At 57.5% G+C, this 25,350-nt stretch overlaps 8 protein-coding genes across 8 annotated transcripts; 5 read left to right on the forward strand and 3 right to left on the reverse strand.

Moving 5' to 3' along the window:
- Nucleotides 1–126: 126 nt before the first annotated feature.
- On the forward strand, nt 127–4,430 carry PG985_009664 (phosphoribosylformylglycinamidine synthase; the record flags this gene model as incomplete). The annotated part of the gene is made up of 5 exons (XM_066829432.1): nt 127–1,044; nt 1,104–1,175; nt 1,236–1,421; nt 1,479–1,577; nt 1,626–4,430. 5 exons carry the CDS (start codon nt 127–129, stop codon nt 4,428–4,430), a joined length of 4,080 nt encoding a protein of 1,359 aa, XP_066684344.1.
- A 544-nt stretch (nt 4,431–4,974) lies between these two features.
- Nucleotides 4,975–6,473, reverse strand: PG985_009665 (uncharacterized protein; the record flags this gene model as incomplete). Its single annotated transcript, XM_066829433.1, has 3 exons — nt 4,975–5,648; nt 5,711–5,868; nt 6,106–6,473. The coding sequence occupies 3 exons, from the start codon at nt 6,471–6,473 to the stop codon at nt 4,975–4,977; spliced, it is 1,200 nt and encodes a 399-aa protein (XP_066684345.1).
- A 1,038-nt stretch (nt 6,474–7,511) lies between these two features.
- PG985_009666 (uncharacterized protein) lies at nt 7,512–9,195 on the reverse strand (the record flags this gene model as incomplete). The annotated part of the gene is made up of 2 exons (XM_066829434.1): nt 7,512–8,605; nt 8,718–9,195. The coding sequence occupies 2 exons, from the start codon at nt 9,193–9,195 to the stop codon at nt 7,512–7,514; spliced, it is 1,572 nt and encodes a 523-aa protein (XP_066684346.1).
- A 427-nt stretch (nt 9,196–9,622) lies between these two features.
- On the reverse strand, nt 9,623–10,395 carry PG985_009667 (uncharacterized protein; the record flags this gene model as incomplete). Its single annotated transcript, XM_066829435.1, has 3 exons — nt 9,623–9,805; nt 9,943–9,997; nt 10,079–10,395. 3 exons carry the CDS (start codon nt 10,393–10,395, stop codon nt 9,623–9,625), a joined length of 555 nt encoding a protein of 184 aa, XP_066684347.1.
- A 1,159-nt stretch (nt 10,396–11,554) lies between these two features.
- On the forward strand, nt 11,555–12,598 carry PG985_009668 (uncharacterized protein; the record flags this gene model as incomplete). The annotated part of the gene is made up of 3 exons (XM_066829436.1): nt 11,555–11,969; nt 12,050–12,504; nt 12,557–12,598. The coding sequence occupies 3 exons, from the start codon at nt 11,555–11,557 to the stop codon at nt 12,596–12,598; spliced, it is 912 nt and encodes a 303-aa protein (XP_066684348.1).
- A 742-nt stretch (nt 12,599–13,340) lies between these two features.
- On the forward strand, nt 13,341–16,707 carry PG985_009669 (Secondary metabolism regulator LAE1; the record flags this gene model as incomplete). The annotated part of the gene is made up of 10 exons (XM_066829437.1): nt 13,341–14,078; nt 14,141–14,279; nt 14,340–14,723; nt 14,823–15,051; nt 15,116–15,464; nt 15,548–15,686; nt 15,748–16,026; nt 16,121–16,228; nt 16,311–16,584; nt 16,617–16,707. 10 exons carry the CDS (start codon nt 13,341–13,343, stop codon nt 16,705–16,707), a joined length of 2,730 nt encoding a protein of 909 aa, XP_066684349.1.
- A 498-nt stretch (nt 16,708–17,205) lies between these two features.
- Nucleotides 17,206–18,205, forward strand: PG985_009670 (uncharacterized protein; the record flags this gene model as incomplete). Its single annotated transcript, XM_066829438.1, has 2 exons — nt 17,206–17,670; nt 17,783–18,205. 2 exons carry the CDS (start codon nt 17,206–17,208, stop codon nt 18,203–18,205), a joined length of 888 nt encoding a protein of 295 aa, XP_066684350.1.
- A 3,324-nt stretch (nt 18,206–21,529) lies between these two features.
- On the forward strand, nt 21,530–23,591 carry PG985_009671 (uncharacterized protein; the record flags this gene model as incomplete). The annotated part of the gene is made up of 5 exons (XM_066829439.1): nt 21,530–21,563; nt 21,638–21,798; nt 21,859–21,889; nt 21,954–23,467; nt 23,535–23,591. The coding sequence occupies 5 exons, from the start codon at nt 21,530–21,532 to the stop codon at nt 23,589–23,591; spliced, it is 1,797 nt and encodes a 598-aa protein (XP_066684351.1).
- Between the last annotated feature and the right edge of the window lie 1,759 nt (nt 23,592–25,350).

A 25,350-nucleotide genomic window follows, 5' to 3' on the forward strand; every position in this document is an offset into this window, starting at 1 on the left:
CCATCCGAGAACGCATTGAACAACTTTGGCGACTTACGTACGACACCGAACTTCGTTTCCACCACCCCGGAGTCACATCCAAACGGGCTGCGCACGTCGCTGTTCAATCACTTTCCTACCCCCAAAATGTACGAAACGATTGTCGGCGGGCCGTGCTTGACCAAGGCAGAGGAGGCCAAACTCCTGGCCCGAATCAACGCCAATGTCGACACCGAAAAAGTCGCCGGCATCACCGGCCAGTGGGTGTTCTACGTGCAGTTCAATAAGGAGGCGGGCAGCCTTGATGCCGTCAAGGGGTTGTTGGGCGTTCCCGTCGAGCAAAGCACCGGCGTAGTCTCCAGCGACATGCCCAACGTCCTCGATGTCTACATTACGCCCAGGAACATCTCCCCGTGGAGCTCCAAGGCCACGAGCATCGCCCACGTCTGCAACCTGCAAGACCAGGTGCGAAGGATCGAAAGGGGCCGCGTCATTCGTATAGAGTTGGAGGGCGAGAACAAGTTCAAGAGCGTCGAGGACATTGCATCCTTCCGAGACACCATCTACGACCGCATGACCGAGACCATCAGCCTCGACTCGCCGACCTCCTCTACCATCTTCACCGAGGGCGAGCGAAGACAGCTCGTTATTGTCGACATCTTTGCAGAGGGCCAGGACGCTCTCGAAGTTCTCCATGACTACAACAAGAAGAATGGCCTCGGTCTCGACGAGTCCAACATGGAGTACCTCGTCAGCAAGTACAAGGAGCTCGGACGTCCCCCGAGCGACGTGGAGCTGTTCATGTTCGCCCAGGTCAACAGCGAGCACTGCCGGCATCACGTTTTCAACTCGGCCTGGAACGTCGACGGCGAACAGAAAACCCAGAGTCTTTTCGGCATGATCAAGAACACCCACCAGAAGAACCCCCAGTACACCGAGTCGGCCTACAGCGACAATGCGGCGGTGATGAGCGGCCTGGACGGCAACCACTGGGCCCCTGACTACTCGACCGGCAGCTACAAGTTGACCAAGGAAACCGTCATGCCCCTAATCAAGGTTGAGACGGTAAGTCCCTGGCACGAGGACTTCCGTACTACCGACAACAATCGCTGATATTTCACCAGCACAATCACCCCACAGCCATCAGCCCCTTCCCTGGTGCGGCTACTGGTAGTGGAGGAGAAATCCGAGATGAGGTATGTACATAAGTGCCACTATCATTCAAGTCTAAGTGTCGGTTGCTAACCTCTGTCCAGGGTGCCGTGGGTCGTGGTTCCACCCCCAAGGCTGGCCTCTGCGGCTTCTTTGTTTCCGACCTTCATATTCCTGGCCAAGCAGACGCCTACCCATGGGAGGCTGATATCGGCCGGCCTTCGCATTATGCCAGCGCTATGGACATTATGCTCGAGGCTCCGATTGGATCTGCTCGCTTCAACAACGAAGTAGGTCATCTCTTGCCAGTTGTCTCCGGACTGGACCATATGCTGACCTCTCAATAGTTTGGTCGCCCTTCCTTGACCGGTGTTTTCCGCACATTACAGACCAACGCGCTCAACCCCGAGTCGCAAGAATACAAGGGATACCATAAGCCGATCATGGTCAGTATATCCATTTTGTCTAATTATTCTCGGCTAACCTCTCGATAGATTGCCGGTGGTGTTGGCTCCGTTCGACCCCAGCATGCGTTGAAGGACGAGAAGAAAGTGCACGAGGGCGCACATGTCATTGTTCTCGGAGGCCCTGCAATGCTCATCGGTCTTGGTGGTGGTGCTGCGTCATCGGCTACGGGCAACGAAGCCAGTGCCGAACTCGATTTCGCCAGTGTTCAGCGTGGCAACCCCGAGATGGAGCGACGTGCTCAGATGGTCATCAACACTTGCAATGAATTGGGCGACCTAAGCCCCATTGCCTTCATCCATGATGTTGGCGCCGGTGGTCTCAGCAATGCTTTGCCGGAACTGGTAAAGGACAGCGGATTCGGCGGTCAATTTGAGCTGCGCCAAGTCGAAAGCGCCGACCAAAGCATGAGCCCCATGGAGATCTTCTGCAACGAGGCGCAAGAACGATATGTCCTTCTGGTCAACCCCGACGACATTAACAAATTTGTCAGCATTTGCCGGAGGGAGCGCTGCGGTTTCTCGGATGTTGGACGGGTTCTGCCTCAGCCGGCCAGCGGATCTGCCAAGCTTATCCTCTCTGACCGAGACTCCAAGGAACACCCGTACCCCATCGATCTCCCCATGGATCTGCTGTTCCCGGCTGGCCGAAAGCAGGAACGTGTTGTCACTTCTTTGAAGCCTTCGCTGCCGGCTTTTGACCCCGTCGCAAGCATGAAGAGTGCTTTCGGCGAGTCCACCAGTGAGACTGAGCTTTTCAAGAAATCCGCACAGCGCGTTCTTCACATGCCCGCTGTCGGCTCCAAGTCCTTCTTGATTACTATCGGCGATCGGACCGTCGGTGGTCTCACTACCAGAGACCAGATGGTCGGCCCATGGCAGACTCCCGTTGCCGACGTTGCCGTCACTGCGACCTCTTTCAGCCTGGAGGAGATGAAGACGGGTGAGGCTATGGCGATGGGTGAAAAGCCTACCTTGGCCTTGATTTCCGCGGCCGCCTCTGCACGAATGGCCGTGGCTGAGAGTTTACTCAACCTCGGTGCCGCCCATATCCTAGGTGGTGCCCACAAGGGCGACCTCGAGCGCGTCAAGCTCTCGGCTAACTGGATGTCTGCTGTGAAGGAACCCGGTGAGGGAGCAGCGCTATTCGAGGCCGTGGAAGCTATCGGTGCGCAAATGTGCCCGCAACTTGGTGTGAGCATTCCCGTAGGTAAGGACTCTATGTCCATGAAGGCATCTTGGAAGGACGATGCGGGCAACAAGAGTGTCACTGCCCCCATGTCTGTGGTCATCTCCGCCTTCACAACTGTCGAAGACATCAAGAACACCTGGACCCCGCAACTCCGACGCGTCGAAGACGTCGGCGATACGCTGCTGATGTACGTCGATCTGGCCCAGGGCCGGAAGGCTCTGGGTGGTTCTGCTCTCGCACAGTCGTTCGGTCAGGTCGGAAACGAGTCGCCCGATGTCCGCGATGTTGAGCTGCTCCGAGATTACTTCGATGCCATTGCCCAGCTTCACGAGAGCGGAATCGTCCTTGCTTACCACGATATCTCGGATGGTGGTCTTTTCACTACGATTGCGGAGATGATGTTTGCCGGCCGATGCGGCGTCAGCATGTTCCTGGATGATGTTGCCAAGTCTGGCAGCCTCAAGGACATGACCGAGGCTCTCTTCAATGAGGAGCTGGGCGCCGTCTTCCAGGTTCGCGCCAAGGACGAGATCAACTTCAAGAGATGCTTTGCCACCTGCGGACCCCCGCCCGGTCTGATCAAGCGCTGCGGTATCGTCCAGTCCTACAAGAAGCAAAACTTGACCATCCGTTACGGCACCCAGCCTGTCTTCGCCTCTATCGAGCGGGCCGAGATGCAGCAGTGGTGGGCCAAGACTTCGTACGAGATGCAGAAGATCCGAGACAACCCGGCCTGCGCCGAGTCGGAATATGCCACCGTCTCGGACTCGGAGGACCCCGGTATCTCGTACCGACTCACATACTCCCCATCCGAGAACATCATCCCCCTGACTGCATCTTTCACTGGGATGTTCAAGCGGCCTCGTGTTGCTATCCTCCGAGAGCAGGGTGTCAACTCGTATGCTGAGATGGCCTTCGCCTTCAAGGCGGCCGGTTTCGACCCGGTCGATATCCACATGTCGGATATTCTCAATGGTCGCAAACTCACCGAGTTCTCTGGTCTCGCCGCCTGTGGTGGTTTTAGTTACGGTGACGTCCTGGGCGCCGGTCAAGGCTGGGCCAAGTCTGTCCTGTTGCACGAGAATGCCCGAGTGGAGTTTGAAGAGTTCTTCAAGCGGACAAACACATTCTCGCTCGGTGTCTGCAATGGTTGCCAGGCCCTCTCCAAGTTGAAGGAGATCATCCCCGGCGCCAGCGCCTGGCCCGACTTCGTCGCCAACCGGAGCGACCAGTTTGAGGCGCGTTTCAGCATGGTCAAGGTGGACGAGAGCGCGTCGCCCGTCTTCTTCCAAGGCATGGGCGGCTCCTACCTGCCCATCGCCGTCTCCCACGGCGAGGGCCGCGCCTCTTTCTCTGCGGACGGCGACCTCGAGACCCTGTCGCAGGGCAAGCAAGTACCCGTTCGTTACGTCGACAACCGCCTCCAGGTGACGGAGCAGTACCCCTACAACCCCAACGGCAGCCCCGGCGGTGTGGCGGCCGTCTCTAGCGCCGACGGTCGCGTGCTGGCTATTATGCCCCATCCCGAACGCACCGTCATGGCCGATGTGGCCAGCTACCTGCCTCCCAACCAGCGGAAGGAGTGGGAGCTGTACGGACCTTGGTTGAGGCTGTTCCAGAGTGCTCGCAGATGGATCGGTTAAATATTATAGATATCGAGCACGAGTTGCATTGTTAGTTGTTTACGGATTGGTAAGGCTTTTTTTCTCTTTCTGTTCTTTCAAAATGATATTGATCAGGTAGGGAGGCAGGGCAGGGTAGGTAGGTGAGTGGGCATTCTGCGGCGTTGGCGGCTGGTTGGGATGATGCAAGTAGATTGATTGATTGCTTTTGACTTGGACTCGATGGTGCACGAATATAGAAACAAGACGATAACAAATGCATATAAAACATGAAACCAAATCGAAATCGATCTTGGATGGGCCTTGGAAGTACGACAGATAGATATAAATCCATGTTACAAGTACTAAAGCGCTGCATATTATTACCCCCTGAGCTGTCTTTGCTAAGTAATTACTTGGTAGTGAGAAGAGAAAGCGATATTAGTTGATGAAAGCACGGCTGTTGACTCGGCCCGCGTCTGCTTTGAGGAGTTGGAAAGTAAGTATACTAGACGTCACACGACCAACCATGGTACTTAGGGTAGTGAGTGCGATTGGGCCCTGATTGTTGCTTGTTCGCCTACGCCTACATAGGCTTGTTGTACCACACTCCGTGCACGGATTCGTAGGGGATCCCGCACTGGAAGTCGGCGCCGCTTCGCCAGGTGATGCGGTCGTTGACGCTGTTGGTACCGGAGGGGGCGATTTCCGGGTGGCCGCCCGTGTAGCAGACGCCGCCGTACTCGCGGACGGGGTCGTCGTAGGTGAAGTAGATCTGGCCGCAGCGGTAGTCGCCGGCGCACTGGTCGACGCAGCTCTGGAAGGCGCCGCCGTAGGTGGGCGGGCTGCCGCCGTAGTTGTCGCCCGAGAAGCCCCACTTGGTCGGGGCGCAGCGGTTGTCGAAGGCCTGGACGTACTGCCAGTTGGACGTCACGGTGCTCGTCGTGGCGGGGGCGGTGGGGTCGGCGGTGGTGACGGTCGCGGTTACCACGGTGGCGGTGGTGGTGGCCGTGGTGGCCGTGGTGACGACCGTCGTCAGGCCCGGGGCCGTGGTGGTGGTGGTGGCGGTCTCGGTGCCGGCCGTGACGGTCTGGAACGCGGTCGCGAGTGTGGGGGAGACGGTCACGGACGTCGACTGGGTTGCCGAGGCCGAGGCGGGGACCGTCGCGGTCACGGTGACGGTTTCTGTCGTGGTCGGGGCGGCGAGGTTGAGGCAGGCGCACGCCGCGGCGACGACGTCGTCGGGGAAGCTCTCGAGGGCTGTTTAGGGCGTCAGGCAGATGAATTTCATGGCGGGAGCAAAGAAGGGCACGTAGGCTTACCATCGACGGGGTCGCTCGAAGCGGAGCTGGTCGGGGCGGAGCTGGTCGTAGTAGTGGCGGAGCTGCTGCTGCTGCTCGACTTGGGCTTGGCCGCGCACTTGTCGCCGCGCTTGTGCTTCTTCTTGTAGGGACCGGTTCGTCCGACCGTCGTGACCGTCCTGTGGGTTTCGTGTCAGAAGAAAAACTAAAGAAAAGGAAAAGAAAACGGAGAATCCTTTGGTACGGCAGCGAGGAAACATGAGAGTTGAGGGGGGGTCGAGACATACACCGCTCTTGTCGTATAGACGGTGGAGGTGGCGGGCTGGGTGATGGTCGCGGTCTCGCTGTTGGCGGGGGTCAGCAACTCTTATTAATATATAACACAACATGACTGAGCACTTGACTGTGGCACGCACGTGATGGTTTCCGTCGAGATGTCCGTGGGCCCGTCGACGATGGCAGTCTCGGTGGTCTGGACGACGGTGCTGGCCGTCACCGAGGCCGTCTGGGCGTCGGTCTCGGTGACGGTCTCGGTGACGGTGGCCGTGGCCGTCTCCGTCCGCGTCGTCGTGCTCTGGGCCGTCTGCGTCGGGACCGGGGCGAGCCGGCTGCAGATGGAGGCGGCGGCGGCGTCGCCTAGGGCCTGCAGGACCGGCAGCGCCGGGATGTCGTCGCAGGACAGCTGCTGCGGGCTCAGGACCGGCGATGAGATGATGAGGGGTGACGGGGCGGCGGCCACGACGGCGGCGCCGAGGCCCGCGGCCAGGAAGGGGTGCAGCTGCATTATTATTGTAAATTAAGAGCCACGGGATCCGGGCTGTTGAAAGAGTGTATTCTGGTCAGTACAAACGAATGAATGAGTGAATGAACGAACGAATGGGCATAGCAAAGAGTCCCGTCGATGCGCCATGTTGCATCGGCCTTCTCTAATATATAAAGTATCGTATGCGGCTGGCAAATTAGCTGGTTGGCGCCTGCTAGATCGCAGCTGAAAGCGCGTCAGCTACACTTATAAGATCGACTAGAGTTGGGTTTAAAGTCGCCGACGTGCTCTTTGGTGCCAATAGTCCACGCTAGCCCAGCCGCTCTAGTGCGGCTAGAAGCCGTACAGTCTATGCCCCTTGCATCGAAGCAGGGATCAGAGGAGTCTAGCCCCGGACTACGAACCTCGGGGGCTGAGATCTTTAATTTCCTTCATGGCTCAGCTTCCTTCCAACTTTGAAGATCACTTGGGCTAATACCATCAGAACGACGGTAGTCTCTCGAAGGCGCCGTGGCAATGGCAGATGCTTAATTCGACTCACTCATCCCCAGCGTCATACTGGAGACAGCTTCTACTTCATGCATCCACTTTGTCACTCAACCTGTCATCCATTGCAAATACTTCCCCGTAGTAGTTGTCACCCGAAAGAGAAAGGCTCATCAGGGACCCCAGGAACTTACCCGGGTACCGAGACTTGTGAATCTAGACCCGGGACCCGCTTAAACCTGGAGTCCCCACACTTGCAAGCTAACAGGAAGCTTGATTTGATACTCCGACTCTCTGCGGGTCATAGAGGGCTAGATACGTTTTTTCACCTCTATGGAGTCTGGATTTTGGGCATGTCATATTTTCATGACGAGATTGCCTGGCGCATCCGTACTTCATCAGACCTTGACTCGTTGGTAACTCCATCCAGTCGGAGCATCATTGCCTTTGGTATAATCGCAACTATTACCAAACTGCTCCGTTCAACCGGACGATATAACGGAATGGCCCAAAGTCTTGGACAGTCCTTACTTTTTGGGGGCCCTTAAGCCGCGTCTTCGTCTCGTTCAACCTTTACCTCCAAGCCATGGCGTATCTCGCCATGAAATAACTAACAACCAAGCAAACCATCGACGCCCCCACCAGCGACGGCGCCAAGATCACGATCGCGTTCCGCCAGAACCAGAACTGGAAACTGGTGACCAACAGCGGGGCGATCAGCGTGCCGAAGCTCTCCATGAGCGTCAGCGTCCCCAGCGCCGACGTCTTGGCGTCCACGATGGAGACGGTGTAGCTCTTCAAGAAGGCGGGCGCGGCCATGCCAAGGGAGGCGACGGCCACCAAGCCGTAGACGGCGCCGCTGCTTTCCGCCGTCACTGCGAGGAACCAAGGGAGGGCGACAAGCTGCGCCAGCATGCAGATGATGGAGCACACGAAATCCCGGGTCGACGGCGCACGCGTGTTCCTTCTTGTACCCCCCTCGCTGATGCTGCTTCGGCTGCTGTTACCGGCTTCGCTGGAAGCATCGTCGTTGTCGTCCGTGGCACGGCGTCCTCGCTTCCACATCCTCTGGAGCCCGGGGACACCGAAGAGGGCGAGCATCAGGAAAACGGCCGGCACCGCCGATTCGATGCCGAAGACGATGCCGTTTTGCAACCCGTAGAAGCCCAGGTCGATCACGGCGTGGACGATGATGGCGATGAAGAGGAAGCCCTGGGTCGTGTGGTGCAAAAGCAGCGCCAGGGCGGGGAGCCGGACGGCGGACTCGGCGTACAAGTAGTAGAAGGGACTGACCATGGCCGAGGCGATAGCCCTTCTTCTCGTCGTCGTCGTCGCGGAAGGTGATGCATCGCCGTCACCGATGTGGCCTCTCACCGGGAAGGCGCCCGCTGGAATGAAGACGACGAGATAGGCGGCCGTCAGCCCCAAGAGGACGAGGGTGGCGGCGAAGCCGAACAGGAGGCTGGAGGGGACCAGGGCGGGGGCCCAGGGGCCGACGGCGCAGCCGACCAGGTAGAGCACCAGCGAGGTCCCCACCAGGCGCGCGAAGCGGCCGGGGACCCGGGTCCGGACGTAGACGGCGGCGAGCACGAAGTACAGGATGTTGCCGTTGGCCAGGCCGTCGAGGACGCTGCTCGAGGCGGCGACGTGGATGTTGGTTAGGAAATCTGTCCAATCAGTCAGTCCACGCGCGCGCATCAGGCCAGCAATCGTTTTTCTTTCTTCCCGAAGCCGCCAGAAACATAACAGGGAGAGATGGAGAGGGGTTTCGGCGCTCACATCCTAGGAGCAGAACGCACACGCCCAGCGCGCGGCACGCGAGCCAGAGGTAGAGGCAGAACTTGGGGTCGGACTCGACCCAGATCCGCGCGATGCCGACGGAGAGGACGCCGCAGGCGTTGGCGACGGTCCGCGCCACTTCGAGGGTGCGGTAGTACTCGAGACGCCACCGATCGCCGCAGTCCCGCCCGTCCGGGCACGCGATCCTGTCGTAGACGATTACGCTGGAGATGCCCGTCGCCGTCATGGCCAGGACGGCGGTCAAGGCGACGGGGAGGAACCGGAGAATGTATTTCTCCCTGTCATCGTCGTCTTCGTCTTCGTCGTCATCATCGTCCTCCCAGTCGTCGAAGTCGTGGGCGCGGCCTGCGTCGCCCGGTCGGCGTCCGAGGAGCGGCTGGTCTTCGGCGGCGAGGGCGGTGCCCGAGCCGGATGGGGTGGAATACATCGTCAGACGGCTGGGGTCGCGACGGGACATTTTGCCGCTCGGTTGGAAATGCAAGGGTTACACAGGTCTATTATATTGCTAGAAAATCAGATATTCAACTTGCGCATTCGAAATTATATAAATGGCGAAAAGCGATGTCAGCCACGTCACCCGACGTCCCCAGCTCTGGCGAAAATCTATCCGCCAATTCGGGCCTCGAGAAACCGCGGCCAGTCTAGGCAGCATCGAATCACAATCGCACGGTCTTCTCGTATCGAGGGTCAGCACTAGCTCCGCACCCACCACGCGTGGTTCGTTTTACGTAATATATCTGCAAGAAATGATAAAGTAAAAAGGAACTTTTCTGACTTTGGCTGTCTAAATAAGTTCCATGCATTTTGTAAAAAGGGTCCTGTCTGTCGCCGTTTGGTCAGACCCAGATTTTTGTCCTTTTCGGTTCGGACGAAAAGCCTTTTTTTTAGTTTCTCACAAGACCCATGCTGCCAGAACCGCACCCACTACTGCCACCCCACTGGCTCCACGCGGGGCCGCTCCAGCGCTGGCGGGTGTGGTCGACGACGCAGCAGCCGGTCCTGTGCCCGAGGATGTCTGCGAAGATCCGGTCGGTGCCGACGAGGCGCTGGCTGGCCCGTCGCAGTGCCTGATGAGGGAAAAACGGGATCCGGTTTAGCAAGCCTTGTCTCGCCGTGTTAACGAGGGCAAGGGAGGGGGAACTGACCAGTGGTTTCCGTGGGGTTTGCAGCCAACTGAGTTGGTCGGGCTCGGGGCCAGGCTCACGGCGGAGTTCGGGGAGCTTCCGGTGGTCGCGGCGCCGACCGGTCCGTCGCAGTGCCTGGGGTTTGGATGATGGGTTAGGAACGTCCCTTTGCACATGTTGTATCAGGGAGCGCAAGGGCTGGGACTAAAAACTTACCAGTGGTCGCCATGCGCATGACAGCCTGTCGACTCGGTGGGACTTGGCTTGAGACTGCCAGTGCCTGACTCGTGCTCGTGCTCGTGGTCATGGTCATGGTCATGATCATGATCATGCTCCGTTGCTGTGGTTGTCGCGGCAGCTGTCGCCGCCGAGCCGGAGACAGAGACGGGCGCCGCGGTGGGAGCAGGCCCGTCGCAGTGCCAATGGTCGCCGTGCGGCTCGCAGCCGATGGACTCGGTGGGCGAGGGGGCGAGCGACTTGGCTGCGCTGGCCGTGGCCAGGAGCGCGAGGCAGGCGGAGGTGATGAAGCGCATCGTCACGTATAGAGAGGCTTGGAGACGGGCGTGGGGGGATTAGTGCAAGTAGCAGAGAGGGCTCCGGACTTCCCAAGCGGCATACACGGCTGTATTTATGACATAGCAATGCGTTGTATTTGAGTTGATTATTTCTGAGGTAACCTGCTCTTTGTGAGCCTTTTGTGTCTGCCGGGGAACCTTGGCATGCATCGACGAAAAAAGAAAAACAAGGTGCCTGTCCACCCCGGTGGATTCCGTGGGATTGCATTACAGCGACGACAACCGACCAACTTCCAATTTCCGCGGTATTTCACCGGATGCGGTGAGCTGATGATGTTCAGAGGTATCGTAGCCAAGGAACGAGATTTCGGTATAGTGCCTTGGCGACTGGTGATAACGGCCATCAAGGTGTTCGGAATCGGAAGACGCCAACTTGGACCCACACCTGGCCGGGCTTTCGAATCTGTGTTCATATAGAGAGATACTATTTGAAAAAGGTCGAGGTCAATATAATTTCCATCATAGAACAATTGAAAAGTAGATAGTATTCATTGTGACTGCACAACTGTATGTATCTTCGCCCGTGCGCTCTATACATGTTTCAACTTTGCTTAACTAAGTACCTTAAAGTCTATCCTCTGACTATATTATTGCGTACCCATCTAATCCCCAACCCAAGGACCTTGATGGCCCCGTCGCATATCAACTACTTAACTCGTGTCTTGGCTGGATGCACGTCGCCAGACCTTTTCCTGGCTAGAATCTCCCACCCTTGACCGTCGGCGTCTTGGCGAGCTACCCCGGCCAGGAATCCTCATCTCGTCATAACCATGATTGCTGGGCGGGAATGCTGACTCAGTCCCCCGCCAACTATTCCGTTCCCTCGGGTCAACGTCCATCATCAGTTAGCCTCATGGAATAAACGCTTGGAAAAATGAGAAATCCTGCGGATCGGGAGCTGAGTATACTGGCCAGCAAGGTGACTGGATAGTGACGAGATATTGAAAATCTGCCCGGCTAGGCATCTTGGCGAAAGGAGAAATCCGTGCAAACTGAGAAGAGCCAAAAGGTTATATAAGTCTGTCTGAAGTCTGTATGCCGTGGTTATGTTCATCCGCTCAGCCCGCACCCCTTCCGGCCCAATCCAACCAGTCAAGGCACACACACAGACCTCACAATGAAAGGCACCATCCCTACCGTCCTGCTAGCTCTCCTGAGCGGCAGCCCGGCCTCAGCCGGTCCCGTCCAACGGCGCCAGGAGACTGTCACCCAGACTGTGACGGCCAGCGCACCCTCGGCACCTACCCCTTGGTTATGGAACGCCGGTGGGTCGCAGGCCTGGCCCATCCACGAGTCCTGCAACGCGACCGAGCGGGCGCTGCTCAAGAAGGGCCTCGATGACGCCGCCGCGCTGGCTACCCACGCCAAGGACCACGTTCTGCGCTTTGGTAACAGCTCCGAGCTGTTCCAAAAGTACTTTGGCACGGCACCTTCGGCCGAGGTGATTGGGTGGTACGACAAGATCGCCAACGGCGACCGGAGCCGGTTCAAGTTCCGATGCGATGATCCGGATGGCAACTGTGTTCTTCCAGGTACGTCACCCAATATCCCTGTATCCTTACATACTCAGGTTGCCAAACATGCTTTTAATATGCTGCTAATGCAACACCAGGCTGGGGAGGCCACTGGCGCGGCGAAAACGCCACCGACGAGACCGTCGTCTGCCCCCTGTCCTACACCACCCGCCAGCCGCTCGAGGGCCTGTGCGGGTACGGCTACACCGTGGCCCAGGGCGCGCTCAGCTTCTACTTCGGCTCCGACCTGATCCACCGGCTGCTGCACATGCCGAGCGTGGGCGAGGGCGCCGCCGAGCACTTTGCCGACTCGTACGCCGAGTGCCTCGAGCTGGCGCGCGCCGAGCCCGCCCGGGCCGTCCGCAACTCGCACACGCTGCAGTACTTTGCGCTCGACGCTTACGCGTTTGATGTCGCGGTGCCCGGGGAAGGGTGCACGGGCAAGCCGGCCAAGGAGGAGGAGGGCAAAGAGGAGGGACACGGTGGACATGGGTCCGCGGCCCCGACTGCGACGACTTCGAGCGAGCCTTCGACCACGTCGGCTGCTGCAGCTGTGAGTTTACCCTGGAATGTGGTAAAACTCCCACGCTAACACTGACGAATAGGAATGCCATACTCACTCCGATGGCGAGGTGCATTGTGCCTAGGTTAACAACGGATCAGGGTGACATCGGGGATGCGAGTGTGCGGCTCAGTCGTTTGCATCCACTCATTTATTGATATGAACTGTCATGCCCCTGCGACAATAAACCGGTCAAGTCTCTTATGGAATAAGACCTTCCACGGAAAACTATTCCAGTAGTATTTGTTCATTCCACTGTTGCTATCTGGGGTAAGCGGAATAATCAAGACAGATGTTGTTGATGGAGAAAGTAGGTTTTACTCCTGTGGTCGCTTGCTGTGTGGGATGTCCCCCTTGTCCAAAAGTTACAACTTCAAAGGCATTACCTAGTTTTAGAAGCGTAGACTGGCGCGAGCTCCATAACTAATAAATCATGATCCCGTTTTGGCTCAGAACCTTATCGTCCCATCTGGACGCATGGGTGATAATGAAAAGCCTCGGTGGTGATTGGCCCCTCGAACCCGACATTCTGGTAACGAGCTATCATCCTTGCCAGCCCGGCCCAAACAGGGTGGCGATGCGAGCCTGCCAGCATTCCCAACCTCTTGAGTGTGTTCTATTGGAGCATGCCTTCCCCCTGTAGTATGCAATACGACCGAACCGTGGACGTCCTCGGTCCGGCGCCCCGAACGATCGTGCAGCTGCCGATTAACCCCTCATCGACATCGAACGATCTTATCTTAATAATCCCCAGCTTTACTTTCCCACCATTGTTGGTCCTCTGTCCATCCTCATCCCCATTATTGAACAAATCTTCAACATTTTCAATGTCGGCCCCCTACCAATCCCAAGGCGACGCAAGCGCCAATCGCCAACAAGAGGAGGGCGCGCAGGACTTCATGTGGCTCGGCCCGGATACCATGAGGCCGATACCAGTAGATGGCAGTTTTAACACGATGCTTTCTTCCTCGCAGCCCTTCCATGGATTTGGGAGTAACTATGAGGCCAATGCGGAACCGCTCCTTCCCATGGAGTTTCCCATGGCAGGTCGACAGGGAACCCAAGCGCAGGCGCCCATCTTCCAGTCGCCCGGTAATGACCCTATGCAAAACTTTGGGGCGATGTCTGGCCTCCCCATCCCAGAAACACATTTCATGGGCAACGACTCGGGGGGTAACGACGGCTATGTGCTGAACAATGCCGTTCCACCCGCAGTCCCCCAGCAACCGGCGGCGCCGGCGGCGACGATTCCTCGCCAGCTGCAGCTGCCTTCGCAGATCCTGGAAGCGAGACAGGTCCAGGCCAAGTCTGAGCTCTACGACTGCTGGCACCCGGACGAGCTCCTGCCGGAAGACTACCCCGAACTCGACCCTGCCTACGCCGGAGACGATCCGGCAAACCTCCCGAGGATCACCTCCAATGTCCCTCCGGAGGCTTGGCTTCCTGGCGACCTGTACCGCGTTCCGACGGGAAGCTCGATTGTGGAACCGGCGTCCGTGCAGGCTGAAAACGGAAGGCTGTACAACGGGTACCGGGAGGGGAAGTATTTCCTCCCCAACGACCCGGTGGGTTATCAGACGCAAAGTGAAGAACAAGTACACCAACAGGTATGCTGACAGCCGTGTAGGCAGAACAGGATCGGCTGGACCTTCAGCATCAGGGATTGAAGATATTACTTGGGGGCAAGCTATTTCTGGCCCCGATCAAAAACCCAAAACACGTGCTGGACCTCGCCACCGGCACTGGGATATGGCCCAACGAGTTCGGTGTGTAGTAGCTGACCCACCGACTATCCTCCGTACATGCTGACCTTGAGGAATCCCCAGCCGAGCTTTACCCCGACGCGCAGGTGATCGGGTCGGACCTGAGCCAGATCCAGCCCGACACCAAGCCCCCCAACGTGACGTTCGTGCGCGAGGACTCGGACGAGGAGTGGTGCTACGACGCCAAGTTCGACTTCATCCACGCCCGCCTCGTCTTCACCTGCTTCGACAACCCGCGGGGCGTCCTGGAGCGCGCCTTCGAGAACCTGAACCCGGGCGGCTGGATCGAGTACATGGACGCGACCGGCACTTCCGGCTGCCTCGACGGCACGCTCCGCGGGACGGCGCTCGAGAAGGTCAGCGTCTACTGCCAGCAGGGGGCCGCCACCAACGGGCGGGACCTCCGGGTGGCGGAGAAGTACAAGCAGTGGCTCGAGGAAATCGGCTGTAAGTTGTTGATCATGGACCTACCTACCTACCGTTATCGAGATGTGGTCAAATGTGTCATGTGCTAATCGTATGCGTTGGCGTGTGCCGCTCATGCAGTCGTGGACGTGGTCGAGCGGAAGTTCGCCTGGCCGTACGGCGGCTGGGCCAAGGACCCGCGCATCAAACTGGCCGGGAAGTTTTGCCAGCGGGACATTTACGACGGCGTCAGCGGCATCGCGCACGTCATGCTCCAGAAGGCGGGGTACTCGAACGAGCAGATCGAGCAGTTCATCGCCGAGGTCCGGCGCAATCTCGTCGACCCGACAATCCACGCATACCTCCCCATGTGAGTTGGGACAGCCGTGAAAGGCGTCTGGTTTCTCTGACGGCACTGACCCGTTTGCTTACAGGATTGCGGTATACGGTCGGAAGCCGGAGAAGCAGGATGTCCCACGGGCCGCTGACCCCGAACCATCCTCGAATCCTTCTGCGGCCGCCAAGAGGGCCGGGTTCTTGCCTCATGAGTTTCTGCCAGAGGACTTCCCCGAGATCGATCCCCTGTACCTCAGGCCTGACACCATGTCTCCCGCCGCAGTCCCGGTGAGCGAAAGTGGGATTCCGCCGGAGGCTTGGGTTCCGGCCGAGATATACCGTGAAACAAGCGGCGCTTCCGTCGTCGAGCCCAACTCGGTCGTTGAGACCAATGGTCGCAGCTATCACGGTTATAAGGAAGGGAAATACTATTTGCCCAACGACGCGGTGGGTTAGCACTCGTCTACCCTACCTTTACCCCCCTACCCCCCTACCCCATTGTGGTGGCACCATTGGGCTGACGGAAGCAGGCAGAACAAGAGCGCCTCGACCTCCAGGCCATGTCGACATATGTGCTGCTCCACCATCGATTAACCATGGCGCCCATTTCGAACCCGCCCAAGGTTCTCGACATCGCCACCGGAACTGGGCTGTGGGCCATGGAGTTTGGTTCGATATATCCCTTTATGTAAACGCGTAGTCGGTGGCTGACTGATCTCATGATGCCCAGCCCGAGAGCACCCGGAATCGCACATCATCGGAACCGACCTGAGCAAGATCCAGCCCGAGAACCCGCCGGAGAATGTCGAGTTCATCCGCGACGATGCCGAGGAGCCGTGGGAGTTTGGGCCAACCAAGTTCGATTACATCCACGCCCGATTCGTCTTCTCGTGCTTCAACGACCCCAAGTATGTCATGCAGCAGGCCTTCGACAACATGAACCCCGGCGGCTGGATCGAGTATGTGGACGGCTGCACCGATGTCGTCTCGTTGGACGGCAGTTCTGAGGGTAAGTCACGGATCCCTAGAAAGGGGCGGCGCGGAGAGATAGAGAGGGCTGTCGAGGTGCTGGGTTCTTACTGACTCGCGCCTACTTACCATAGGTACGACTCTGGAGCGCTGGGGCCAATTGCTGAAAGCCGGAGCCGCGTCGAGGGGCCGAGATGTGGAGGTCAGCCAGCACTATAAGAAATGGATGGAAGAAATCGGCTGTAAGTCAAGCCCCGCTCCATGGACCGCCACTGTGAGGCGTGGAGGCCGCTAACCCAAGCCCGTGCTTCCTGTTGCCTATAGTTGTCGAAGTCCAGGAGCGGAAATACGCCGGTGTGATTGGGCCCTGGTGCAAGGAGGAGCGCATGAAGCACGTCGGCCGCCTGTCGGTGCGCAACCTGTACGACAACATCAGCGGGCTCTCCTACCGGATGTTCAGCTCGCTGGGCTACACCGCCGAGCAGATCGAGGAATTCGCCATGAGCTTCCGCGCCGACCTTCTCAGTCCGGCCATACATGCCTACATTCCCATGTACGTCTACGCTAGTCTCCTCATCTGGTACTGTCCTGTTCTCGGGTATCAACCATTGCTGACCGGTCTTTTTCCAGGTGGGTCGTTTACGGGCGGAAGCCGCATGCGTGGGAGACTAAGACGCATCCGGCCACCTCGGAGAGCGGCACCACGGATGAAATCCAGTGATCGGTGGCAACCATTGCCAGGGATTCATAAGGTAGAGGGAGACAGTTGACTGATAGTGCGTAGAAATAATGATGCCATGTTCAGCCTGGTCTGATTGTAATAGGGCTAACGATGCGATAATTAAAGACATTAATACCCAGATATTAGACGAATGCAGCCCCCCAGTGTATGGGAAAGGCGATGTAAATCAGTACATCTCCCTGGTGAGAACCATCACAAAGCTCTCCAAGAGGGGTTGAAGAGCTAAAGGGTTGGCCCGTTGGGAGGCTAAACAAGTGCCCGGAACTAGTCCGATGGCGATACTGTAGTTATTTTGCCCAAGCGTACTGGCGCCAAGCCGCTCGGTGTGATAGTGATAGCGGCCCCGAAACACAGCTCAGGTGGGGAGAGAGTGGGTACCCTTCAGCCCGACACATTGGTGACAACCCCCCCTTCATCCCACGAGACTCAACAGACACTGCCTTCACATTACACCCTGATCGCTCGCCCTTCGCCATCATGTGTACGAGAATCGGCCAACCCACGCCCGAAGCGGCGTGGTCACCCACCCACCCCGTCTTCCTCTTCGTCCCCGGCGCCTGGCACCAGGCCTGGCCCTTCGACCTCGTGCGCCGCCACCTCGCGGCCCGCGGCCACGCCACCGCCCACGTCGAGCTGGCCACGGTCGGCGCCGCGGACCCCGCCCGGACGGGGCTGGCCGAGGACGTGGCCGCTATCCGCGCCGGCCTTGAGGCCCGCATCCTCGGCGACGCGGGCGAGGAGGTCGTGGTCGTGGCCCACTCGTACGGCGGCATCCCGACCGCCGGCGCCGTGCGGGGGCTGGGCGTTGCGGAGCGGGCTCGCGAGGGGAAAAAGGGCGGGGTGCTGATGGTGTTGCACTTGGGGGCGTTTGCCGTGCCCGTGGGGACTAGTTTGCGGGATAACCTCCCGGGGAAGGCTTATCCGCCGTGGTGGAATGTGCAGGTAAATACTGGGTGTGATACTTGATTCTTCCTTACACACCTAACCCTATTATATACAACAAAAGAAGAAGCATAAGGTGGGAGAGCACTGAAACCAATGACTCTCTTCCCAGAGCGACATCATCACCCCCATCGATCCCCACCGCGTCTTCTACGCCGACGTCGAGCCCGCGCTCGCGGCCCACATCGCGGCCCGCCTCCAGCCGCACAGCCTCAAGGCCATGGAGGACAAGTCGGCCTTCGCGCCGTGGGACCACGGGTTCGAGATGGGCTACATCTTCGCCGAGGAGGACCAGGCCATCCCGCTCGCGGCGCAGCGGGCCATGCAGAGCCAGTTCCCGGCCGGCTCGTTCACGGCCAGCCTCCGGGCCGGTCACTCGCCCTTTCTGAGCGTGGCCGACGAGCTGGGCGATGTGCTGGAACGGGCCGCCGCGTTTGCGGTGCGGAGGCGGGATGAGGACCGGAGGATGGGTTCGGACAAGTTGAGTACCGTTCTACAAAGACTGCGACGCTGGGTTGTTAATGATGTAGAGTAGGGGAATAGCTTCATAGTCTACGCAAGTTTTAACAAGGGGCTGTAAAGCTCGATCCACAGAACGCCTCACACCAACTTTTTTCGGTGGTTGCGTCGGATACGGACAGCAAAGTCGCGAGAGAAGTGGAGGTCGTGGTGTTTACGACGGGTGATGTGATAGGGGTTACCGACCAGACAGAAACGCATTCTAAGGCTGTAACCCGTTCAGTTGCTACCTAGTGATCTCGCACCTCGGATCAAGGCAACTTCTGGGATAACCATGGATATTTAGCATATGAGGTACTGGAATAACATGGAATAAGCACTGGCTCTGAGAAGAATTGTCGCGCTAGGGGAGTTTGCCATGCGAGGAGATGAGATGGAATCGAAGGCTCAGATGATGCTCTTCAAACCCGTTGCAAGTCTGGTCTGCCAATTTCGTGTGCTCTACTCCAAGGCCAACCCCCTTTAGCGCAGAGCATCATTTCCGTATCGCATACACTCGATTCCGGGGATCAACACACTTGAGCACCTTGATGTCCCGTCTCCAGTTACTCAGCGCCATGCCCTGCTGCCAATGAAGCTAAAACAATCTCACCGCATAAAGGTCATCGGTGAGCAGGCGAGCCACCCCGGTTTTCGAGTCTGTTGGTCTCCCCGAGGTAGATAGATGCACGAAGCTTCTAGCCTAGCAAGTTTTCCAGGAAAATCTCGTACGGACCGCACACAACAGCGGCCTTATTGGCTAGTAGAACCTCCCATCGAGCCCCAAGCATTTTGATGAGCTGTGAACGGGACAGAGGATGGTGGTCAGCCAGCAGATCCTCAATATTCCGCGAGAGCTGCACCGTACCGTCAGTCAAGGGGCGGTCTCGGATATTTCTGGACGGAGGTATACCGAGGAAGCGCAGATCCATTCCGATTTGGGATGTTGCTATATTGCATCATACTCATGGCACGGCTGGCATTGGTCCCTTCGTCGAGGCCGAGCTACACCGCAACGCGGCCGGCGTCGAGGTAGAATTTTCCCTATATGGAAACATGGACACCTTTCCCCACGTCAGTTACCTGAAAGCAAATGATCACGTCATCTCCCCTTTGACCGAGGGGTCATTCCCAAACACCAGCGCTTATTGCTGTGGGTGGCAAAGGGCGTAAGGCGTACATACTCGTGGGGAGGAGTCAAACCTGTGCTGTATTTTGCCTTCTGCCCGAGCAGGAGCATCGTTCGATTCCAAAATACAAAATCTGTTGTCTTCAAGAACAACCAACGAGTCCAAGAATATCTGAGCAGGGGCCAGGGGCGTGCTGTGATGTTAACCAACCAAACCGCCAAGGTCAGCAAACACGCGTATCCCAACACATCTGCCCGCTTCTTCACGCACCAGCTTACACGGAGAGGAGGAGACCGGCATCCCAATTTTAGTATCCCATGGAAAAGTGCCACCCTTCAATAGGCACCGCGTACAATACGGACCCGGAATATTCTAGTCCAGGGTCTGGGCGTAGAATGTTCTTCGAATACATGTACCCACAGACCCTGCTTCGCTTCTCGCTCCAGGTCGTCGATCATTGGTCACTTGGGCACAGGCATCGTGCGGGGAGCAGCATTGCGAATTGCGACCTGCAGAAGAGGTTGTTGATCCCGGTACTCTTATTTTGACAGCTGCCCGTGTGAGTCAGCCCTTGCGCACGCGGGGCATTGACCGCCAGCATCCGACCATGTCTGATTGATGCGGAGATTTTATCCATTACATGAGTCGGAGTTTAAAGTAAAGGGGGAGGGACGGACCGGGCGTCAAAGGGGTGGTCTGGCAATAACGGCCAATTGCCCGCGCGGCTTGGCGTCATATCCCCAGTCGAGTGAGGGACGAACCCTAAACGTACATTGCATGCAGGCCGTTAGTTGACAGTTGGGAGGTCCGCATGAAAATACTCTGCAGAGGAATTCTTCAGGAGATACACGACGAATGCGTGTGTAGTATATATGTGTCATGAATTGCAGCTTTGGGAAAGGATCAGTATACTGCTTACCCTTGGCACTCCATTGGCAATTGGCGCCGTCTCACGCGGCAGGAGTTTGCTTAAGGGGGGTGTCGATCACCGCCGAATAGGATCCGCGCACGTGATTGCTAGGCATGCAGCAGGAAAACAGCCTAATTTTCTAAGAGCCTCAATCACACCGACCCTTGATCCCTGCAGTCGTCCCGTGACGGCCCCCCCTATTCCACTTATGGGGACGCACCTTGATGCCGCGCCCGTATGTATGCATGCCGCCGGCGCTGACGCTTATGCTGACGACCATTCCCGCCTATGCCCGCTGATGCCGCCCAAACGTGTCTCGGCTCTCGCAAATACATGCTGTGTAAGGCCCCATGCCACAAGGAGTGCTCCCATAATGACGTCGCTAAGGGAGGTTTTGGTCAGGAGCATTGTTACCCAAGATACAGATTGGTTTCTGATACAGAAGATACCATCTGAATTACGAATTTCTATGATCAATGGTGTGCTGAATTTCTTCACCTGCATGCCAGCGGCGCCATAGTCAGCACCTAATAACAAAAACGGGTGTCTTTGTCTCTCGCCGCTCCACGGCTACTCTATATCGAAGAAAAGGAGGGGAAAAGGGAGATTGCGTCTGAGGCCAATGTCAACAAGTATCTCAGTTCAAGTAATTACAGGGCATACTACATCTATCATGAGAAGATTGTAATATCGGAGTTAAGCAGGCACTGTCTAACCAGCAATTATACTGATTGTACCGCTGCTGCTGTTGTTCAGCTGTTGCCCGAAATATACGCGATCAGCGATCAACAGGGCTTACAAGATCCAGCACCAAGAGCCAGTCCGAGTGCAACCCTTGTATGCAAGTGCCCACGTACGGGGATCTTGGTTAGGTCTTAGTCAAGGACTATTCGACTGCTACGCTGGCTGCAAGGCAGAGAGACCAGAACGACTCATCCTCGATCACATCGCCAAAGGCCAAAATAGTGTCGGTGTAGGGATTCCTCTGATGCAATCCGGGGGACCAGCGTAAACGGCAAGTAGATACTCAGAGGCAAGATGTGAGCACGCAATGCGACCCTATATCGTATGAGGTATTTGCAAATTGTCTAGACAAGAGTGTCAGCATAAGCAAAATGGTGTCATCGGCGAGGGCTATTAGCAAGATGGAGAAGATCGGACGTGACGAGATGAACGTCACAGCTCGACACAGGTACCACGGCACGGTTATATAAACGTTTGACGATGCTGCACTGCTCTTGTCAGAAGGATATTTGGACTCCAAACCAACACAATCGTCTATCACACAAGAGCTATGAACAAGGCAACCCCTGAAAACAGTATGGAGAACGTCAGCGTTGCCGTCATCGGCACAGGTATGTCACCAGCCTCTCCCCCTTCCCCAACAATGGGCCTCTTAGTAACTGTGATACTTGTCCATCACATGCAGGCCCGGCCGGTATGACGACGCTGAAGTGTCTGCGAGAGGAGGGCTTCAACGCTGTCGGTCTTGAGAGGCGTAACCACATTGGTGGGCTGTGGTCCACCAGCAGCAACGAAACGTTCACATCCGTACTGGACGGCACCGTCACGAATATCAGCAAGTTTATTGTATGTACAATCTCCCGCGTCGTTCCCTTGCTGTGGCCCAAGCTAACCAACGGGACATAGACCGGCTTCAGCGACTATCCGTTGCCCCGAGGTAAGAAAGAAAGATTCCATCCAGACCCTAGACCACGAAGTCATGACTAACCAGACCTTAAAAGACGGCCCCGACTTCCTGACCAGCGCCAAAGCCGCCAAGTACTTTGAGGGATACGCTTCGCACTTTGGCCTGAACCAACACGTCCGCTTCGGCACCACGGTGCACAAGGTGGTCCGGAACAAGGCCGACACGGCGTGGGACATCTACATCACCGACGCCAACGGCGACAGCATCCTGACCTTCGACAAGGTCGCCTTCTGCCACGGCTGCGAGAGCGTGCCCAGCCTGCCCGCCATGCCCAACCGGGCCAAGTTCGCCGGCCAGGTGCTCCACGCCCAGGCCTACCGGAGCGAGGAGGACTACAAGGGCAAGCGGGTGCTGGTGGTGGGCAACGGCAACACCGCCTGCGAGGCCGCCGTCAAGCTGTCCAAGCACGCCGCCAAGGTGTACCAGTCCTACCGGCGCGGCCGCGCCGCCTTCTCGCGGCAGGGCGAGGCCGGCGTCCCCTTCGATACGGGCTTCTCGTGGCCCAGCCTGCGGCTCAAGTACTTCCTCGACTACGCCGTGCCCTGGCTGACGTGGCCCTTCGCCAACCGCGCCATGAACGCCCAGATGATCCGCGACGCCGCGCGCTCCGAGCCCGTCGAGAGCAAGAGCGACTCCCTCGAGGAGAGGCGCCGGCGCACCGAGCGCCGCATGCGCGAGGACTGGCACATCCTGCCCTGCGCGAGCCTCGAGTTCGTCCACCCCATCGTCCAGGACGAGTTCGTGCCCGCGCTGCGCCGGGGCGACGTGACCCCTGTCCGCGGCTTCAAGGATTTCGTGGGCAAGACGCAGGTCCAGCTGGCCGACGACGCCGTCGTGGACGTCGACGTCGTCATCTTCTGCACCGGCTACACGCACGACTTCGACATCCTGCCCGAGCTCGAGATGAACGGGGCGTGCGGGCTGCCGCTGCAGACGACCGAGGAGCTCGCCAAGCAGCGGTCCCAGGACGAGGCTCGCTCCAGTCCCAAGGGGCCGCCCCACCTGCCTCGGCTGTACCAGATGATGTTCCCTCCTCGCCGTGCCGATTCGATTGCGTTCGTGAGTTGGATGGCGCCCCAGGAAGGATCCTGGAGCATCTCCGAGCTGGCATCCATGGCCCTGGCCCAGGTCTGGTCCGCCGAGACGGCCAAGGCCACGGGGCAGTTGGACGCCGCCGTCAGCAAGCACCACCGCGCGCCGGCGCTGCTGCCGAGCCGGGCCGCGATGGACGCGCAGGTGGACCAGTACCACGCCTGGTGGCGACGGGAGTGGCGGAAGGAGCACGGGATGCGGTCGGGCTACGTGCAGGCGCACCCCTTCTACCGGTTCCTGCACGGGGCCGCCGGCACGGGCCTGTACGAGCACCTCGACCACGCCCTGTCGGGCCGGGGCTGGCGGCTGTGGTGGCAGGACTTTGAGCTGTGGACCTGGCTCGCCCGCGGGCCCATGAACAACTACGCCTACCGCGTCTTCGACACCAACCCGGACGGCGTGCCCGGCTGCGGGCGGAAGGCCTGGCCCGAGGCGCGGGAGACGTTGAGGCAGAGCGTAAGTACTTCTCGAATAACTACTTCCAACTTCATGCTCGTGGGTTCAGGTGCTAACGATACATCAGTACGAATACTTCAAGGGCTATCAAAGGGAGATGCTGGAAAAATGCAAGGAGAAATAGGGATGCGTAAGTAGGAATCAATCAGAATGGGGTTCCAAGGGATTGGGTGGAAAATTTGGATATGTACCGAGATGTTGGTTCGTCACCACAGCAGTCTGGATTTGAGATTGTTACTCTTGCTTCGGAGAGCGACTTGGGATTGACGAACTTCAAAAATATCTCTCATTAAAGCGTAAAAAGCGATTGCCATTTCTTGATCTTGATCTGTTCGATGTTTTCGATAACCGTTGAGCCGACATGAGTGTAGTAACCAGATTGTGCATTGTGCAAATAGGGCAAGCGAAGTGGGTATGTACTGGCATGCAATGAGTAAATGCTGATCGGGAAGCCACTGCCGATACCTACTGAACTCTATCGGCTTCTGTTTGGCCCGCCGGGAGTCTTCGTTCCTGAAGCCACAACGTGAATAGCCTCGACGACCTCTCAGTGCGCCCCTCAGCTGGGAGGGCGCTGAGAGACAACGTCGAAAGGCCGCGTCGCCCATTTGTAGGAGAGCATGCCACCGTGCGTTCATGTTGCTGTCGTCACATCGCAGCGGCTTCCCATCCTCTCCTCCCTAAGGGTCAGGTGCCCACACACCTCTAGGGCCCCTGAAAAACAACATCCAAGCCTTTTAGCGCACGCCAAAGGCCCATCTAGCGGGAGGCCGAGGCGCATCCTAATGGGCGTCGTCAGCGTTCTTTCCAAAGGGCTAGGTAATTGAGGTCGTTATCTTCCTTTTTCTTTCTCCGTCGCCCTTTCTCGGTCTTTTCGCTCTTCCTCCTCATGGCGATTGGCCGCGTGGACAGATAAACGGTGTCTCAGCTGCTGCGAAATTATGTGGGCGAACGGGTGGTGTCTCAAACTTTGAGCCGAGGCTTTCCTCCTTCCTTCGCAACTGGACACTGTACTCAGCTGTATGTCTCTTGCATGCGCAGTCTCAAAAAGGCAATCTGATATCCCCTTGAATGCCATAACGCTGCTTCCCACCAAAAATAACGTACTGTACGGATTAGGGATAATTTAGTGTAGTGAACAATGCGTTTTAGACGTTCCGCCTCTTGTTCCTCGTCTCTTATTGGTCCAGATCCCTTGCTCGGTTTCGCACGGTCGTGTTGATCATTTACGGGAAGTATTGTACGGAAAGCAGCGTTATGGCATTCAAGGGGATAGGAATCAATTCAAGACTGGTAGGATCTACCGACCCAGAATTCTGCATGCATGCCAAGACTGCCAAGACGGGAGACACCCGAATTGTCTGGGGAAATGCCAAGCAAGTCCCGGTATGTCTTCTTTCGTTTGTCAGACTTGCTTGCATCCGGTGTTCGATGGGGCTGTTCTTAGTCTGCCACTACGCAACGTGATCATTGGTTTCCAGTATGCCGGGTAGCCGGTTGTGGGAACCTTGCAGGATAGCCACTAGTCGCAGGTTCTTGACCTGCGAAAGACTCGACTGGGTGATGGATACCTCTTGAATGGAATTTGTCTATATCGGCTGCCAACAGTTGAACGGTAGTATCTATTGGGCGGGGAAGGAAGGAATGGGTTCGCCAGGCGGATGGATCATGCTGCAGCAATAAGATTTATGCCACTTCCTTCCAACGTCAGAAGCATCCCCAAAAAGCCTATGCCGAGTCGACAGTTTGTTGACGTTGACAACTGAAACACAAGAGTAACTAGATGCAGAGTTGATTGCATCCGACAGGATGCACGTCCAATATCGAGGCAGACCTCACGCGAGCTCTTTCCCATCTTGCCAATCAATACCCGATGCTACTGC

This window comes from Apiospora marii (assembly GCF_038362585.1).
Source record: "Apiospora marii strain CBS 49790 chromosome Unknown utg000005l_segment0_segment0, whole genome shotgun sequence".
Lineage (NCBI taxonomy): Eukaryota > Fungi > Ascomycota > Sordariomycetes > Amphisphaeriales > Apiosporaceae > Apiospora > Apiospora marii.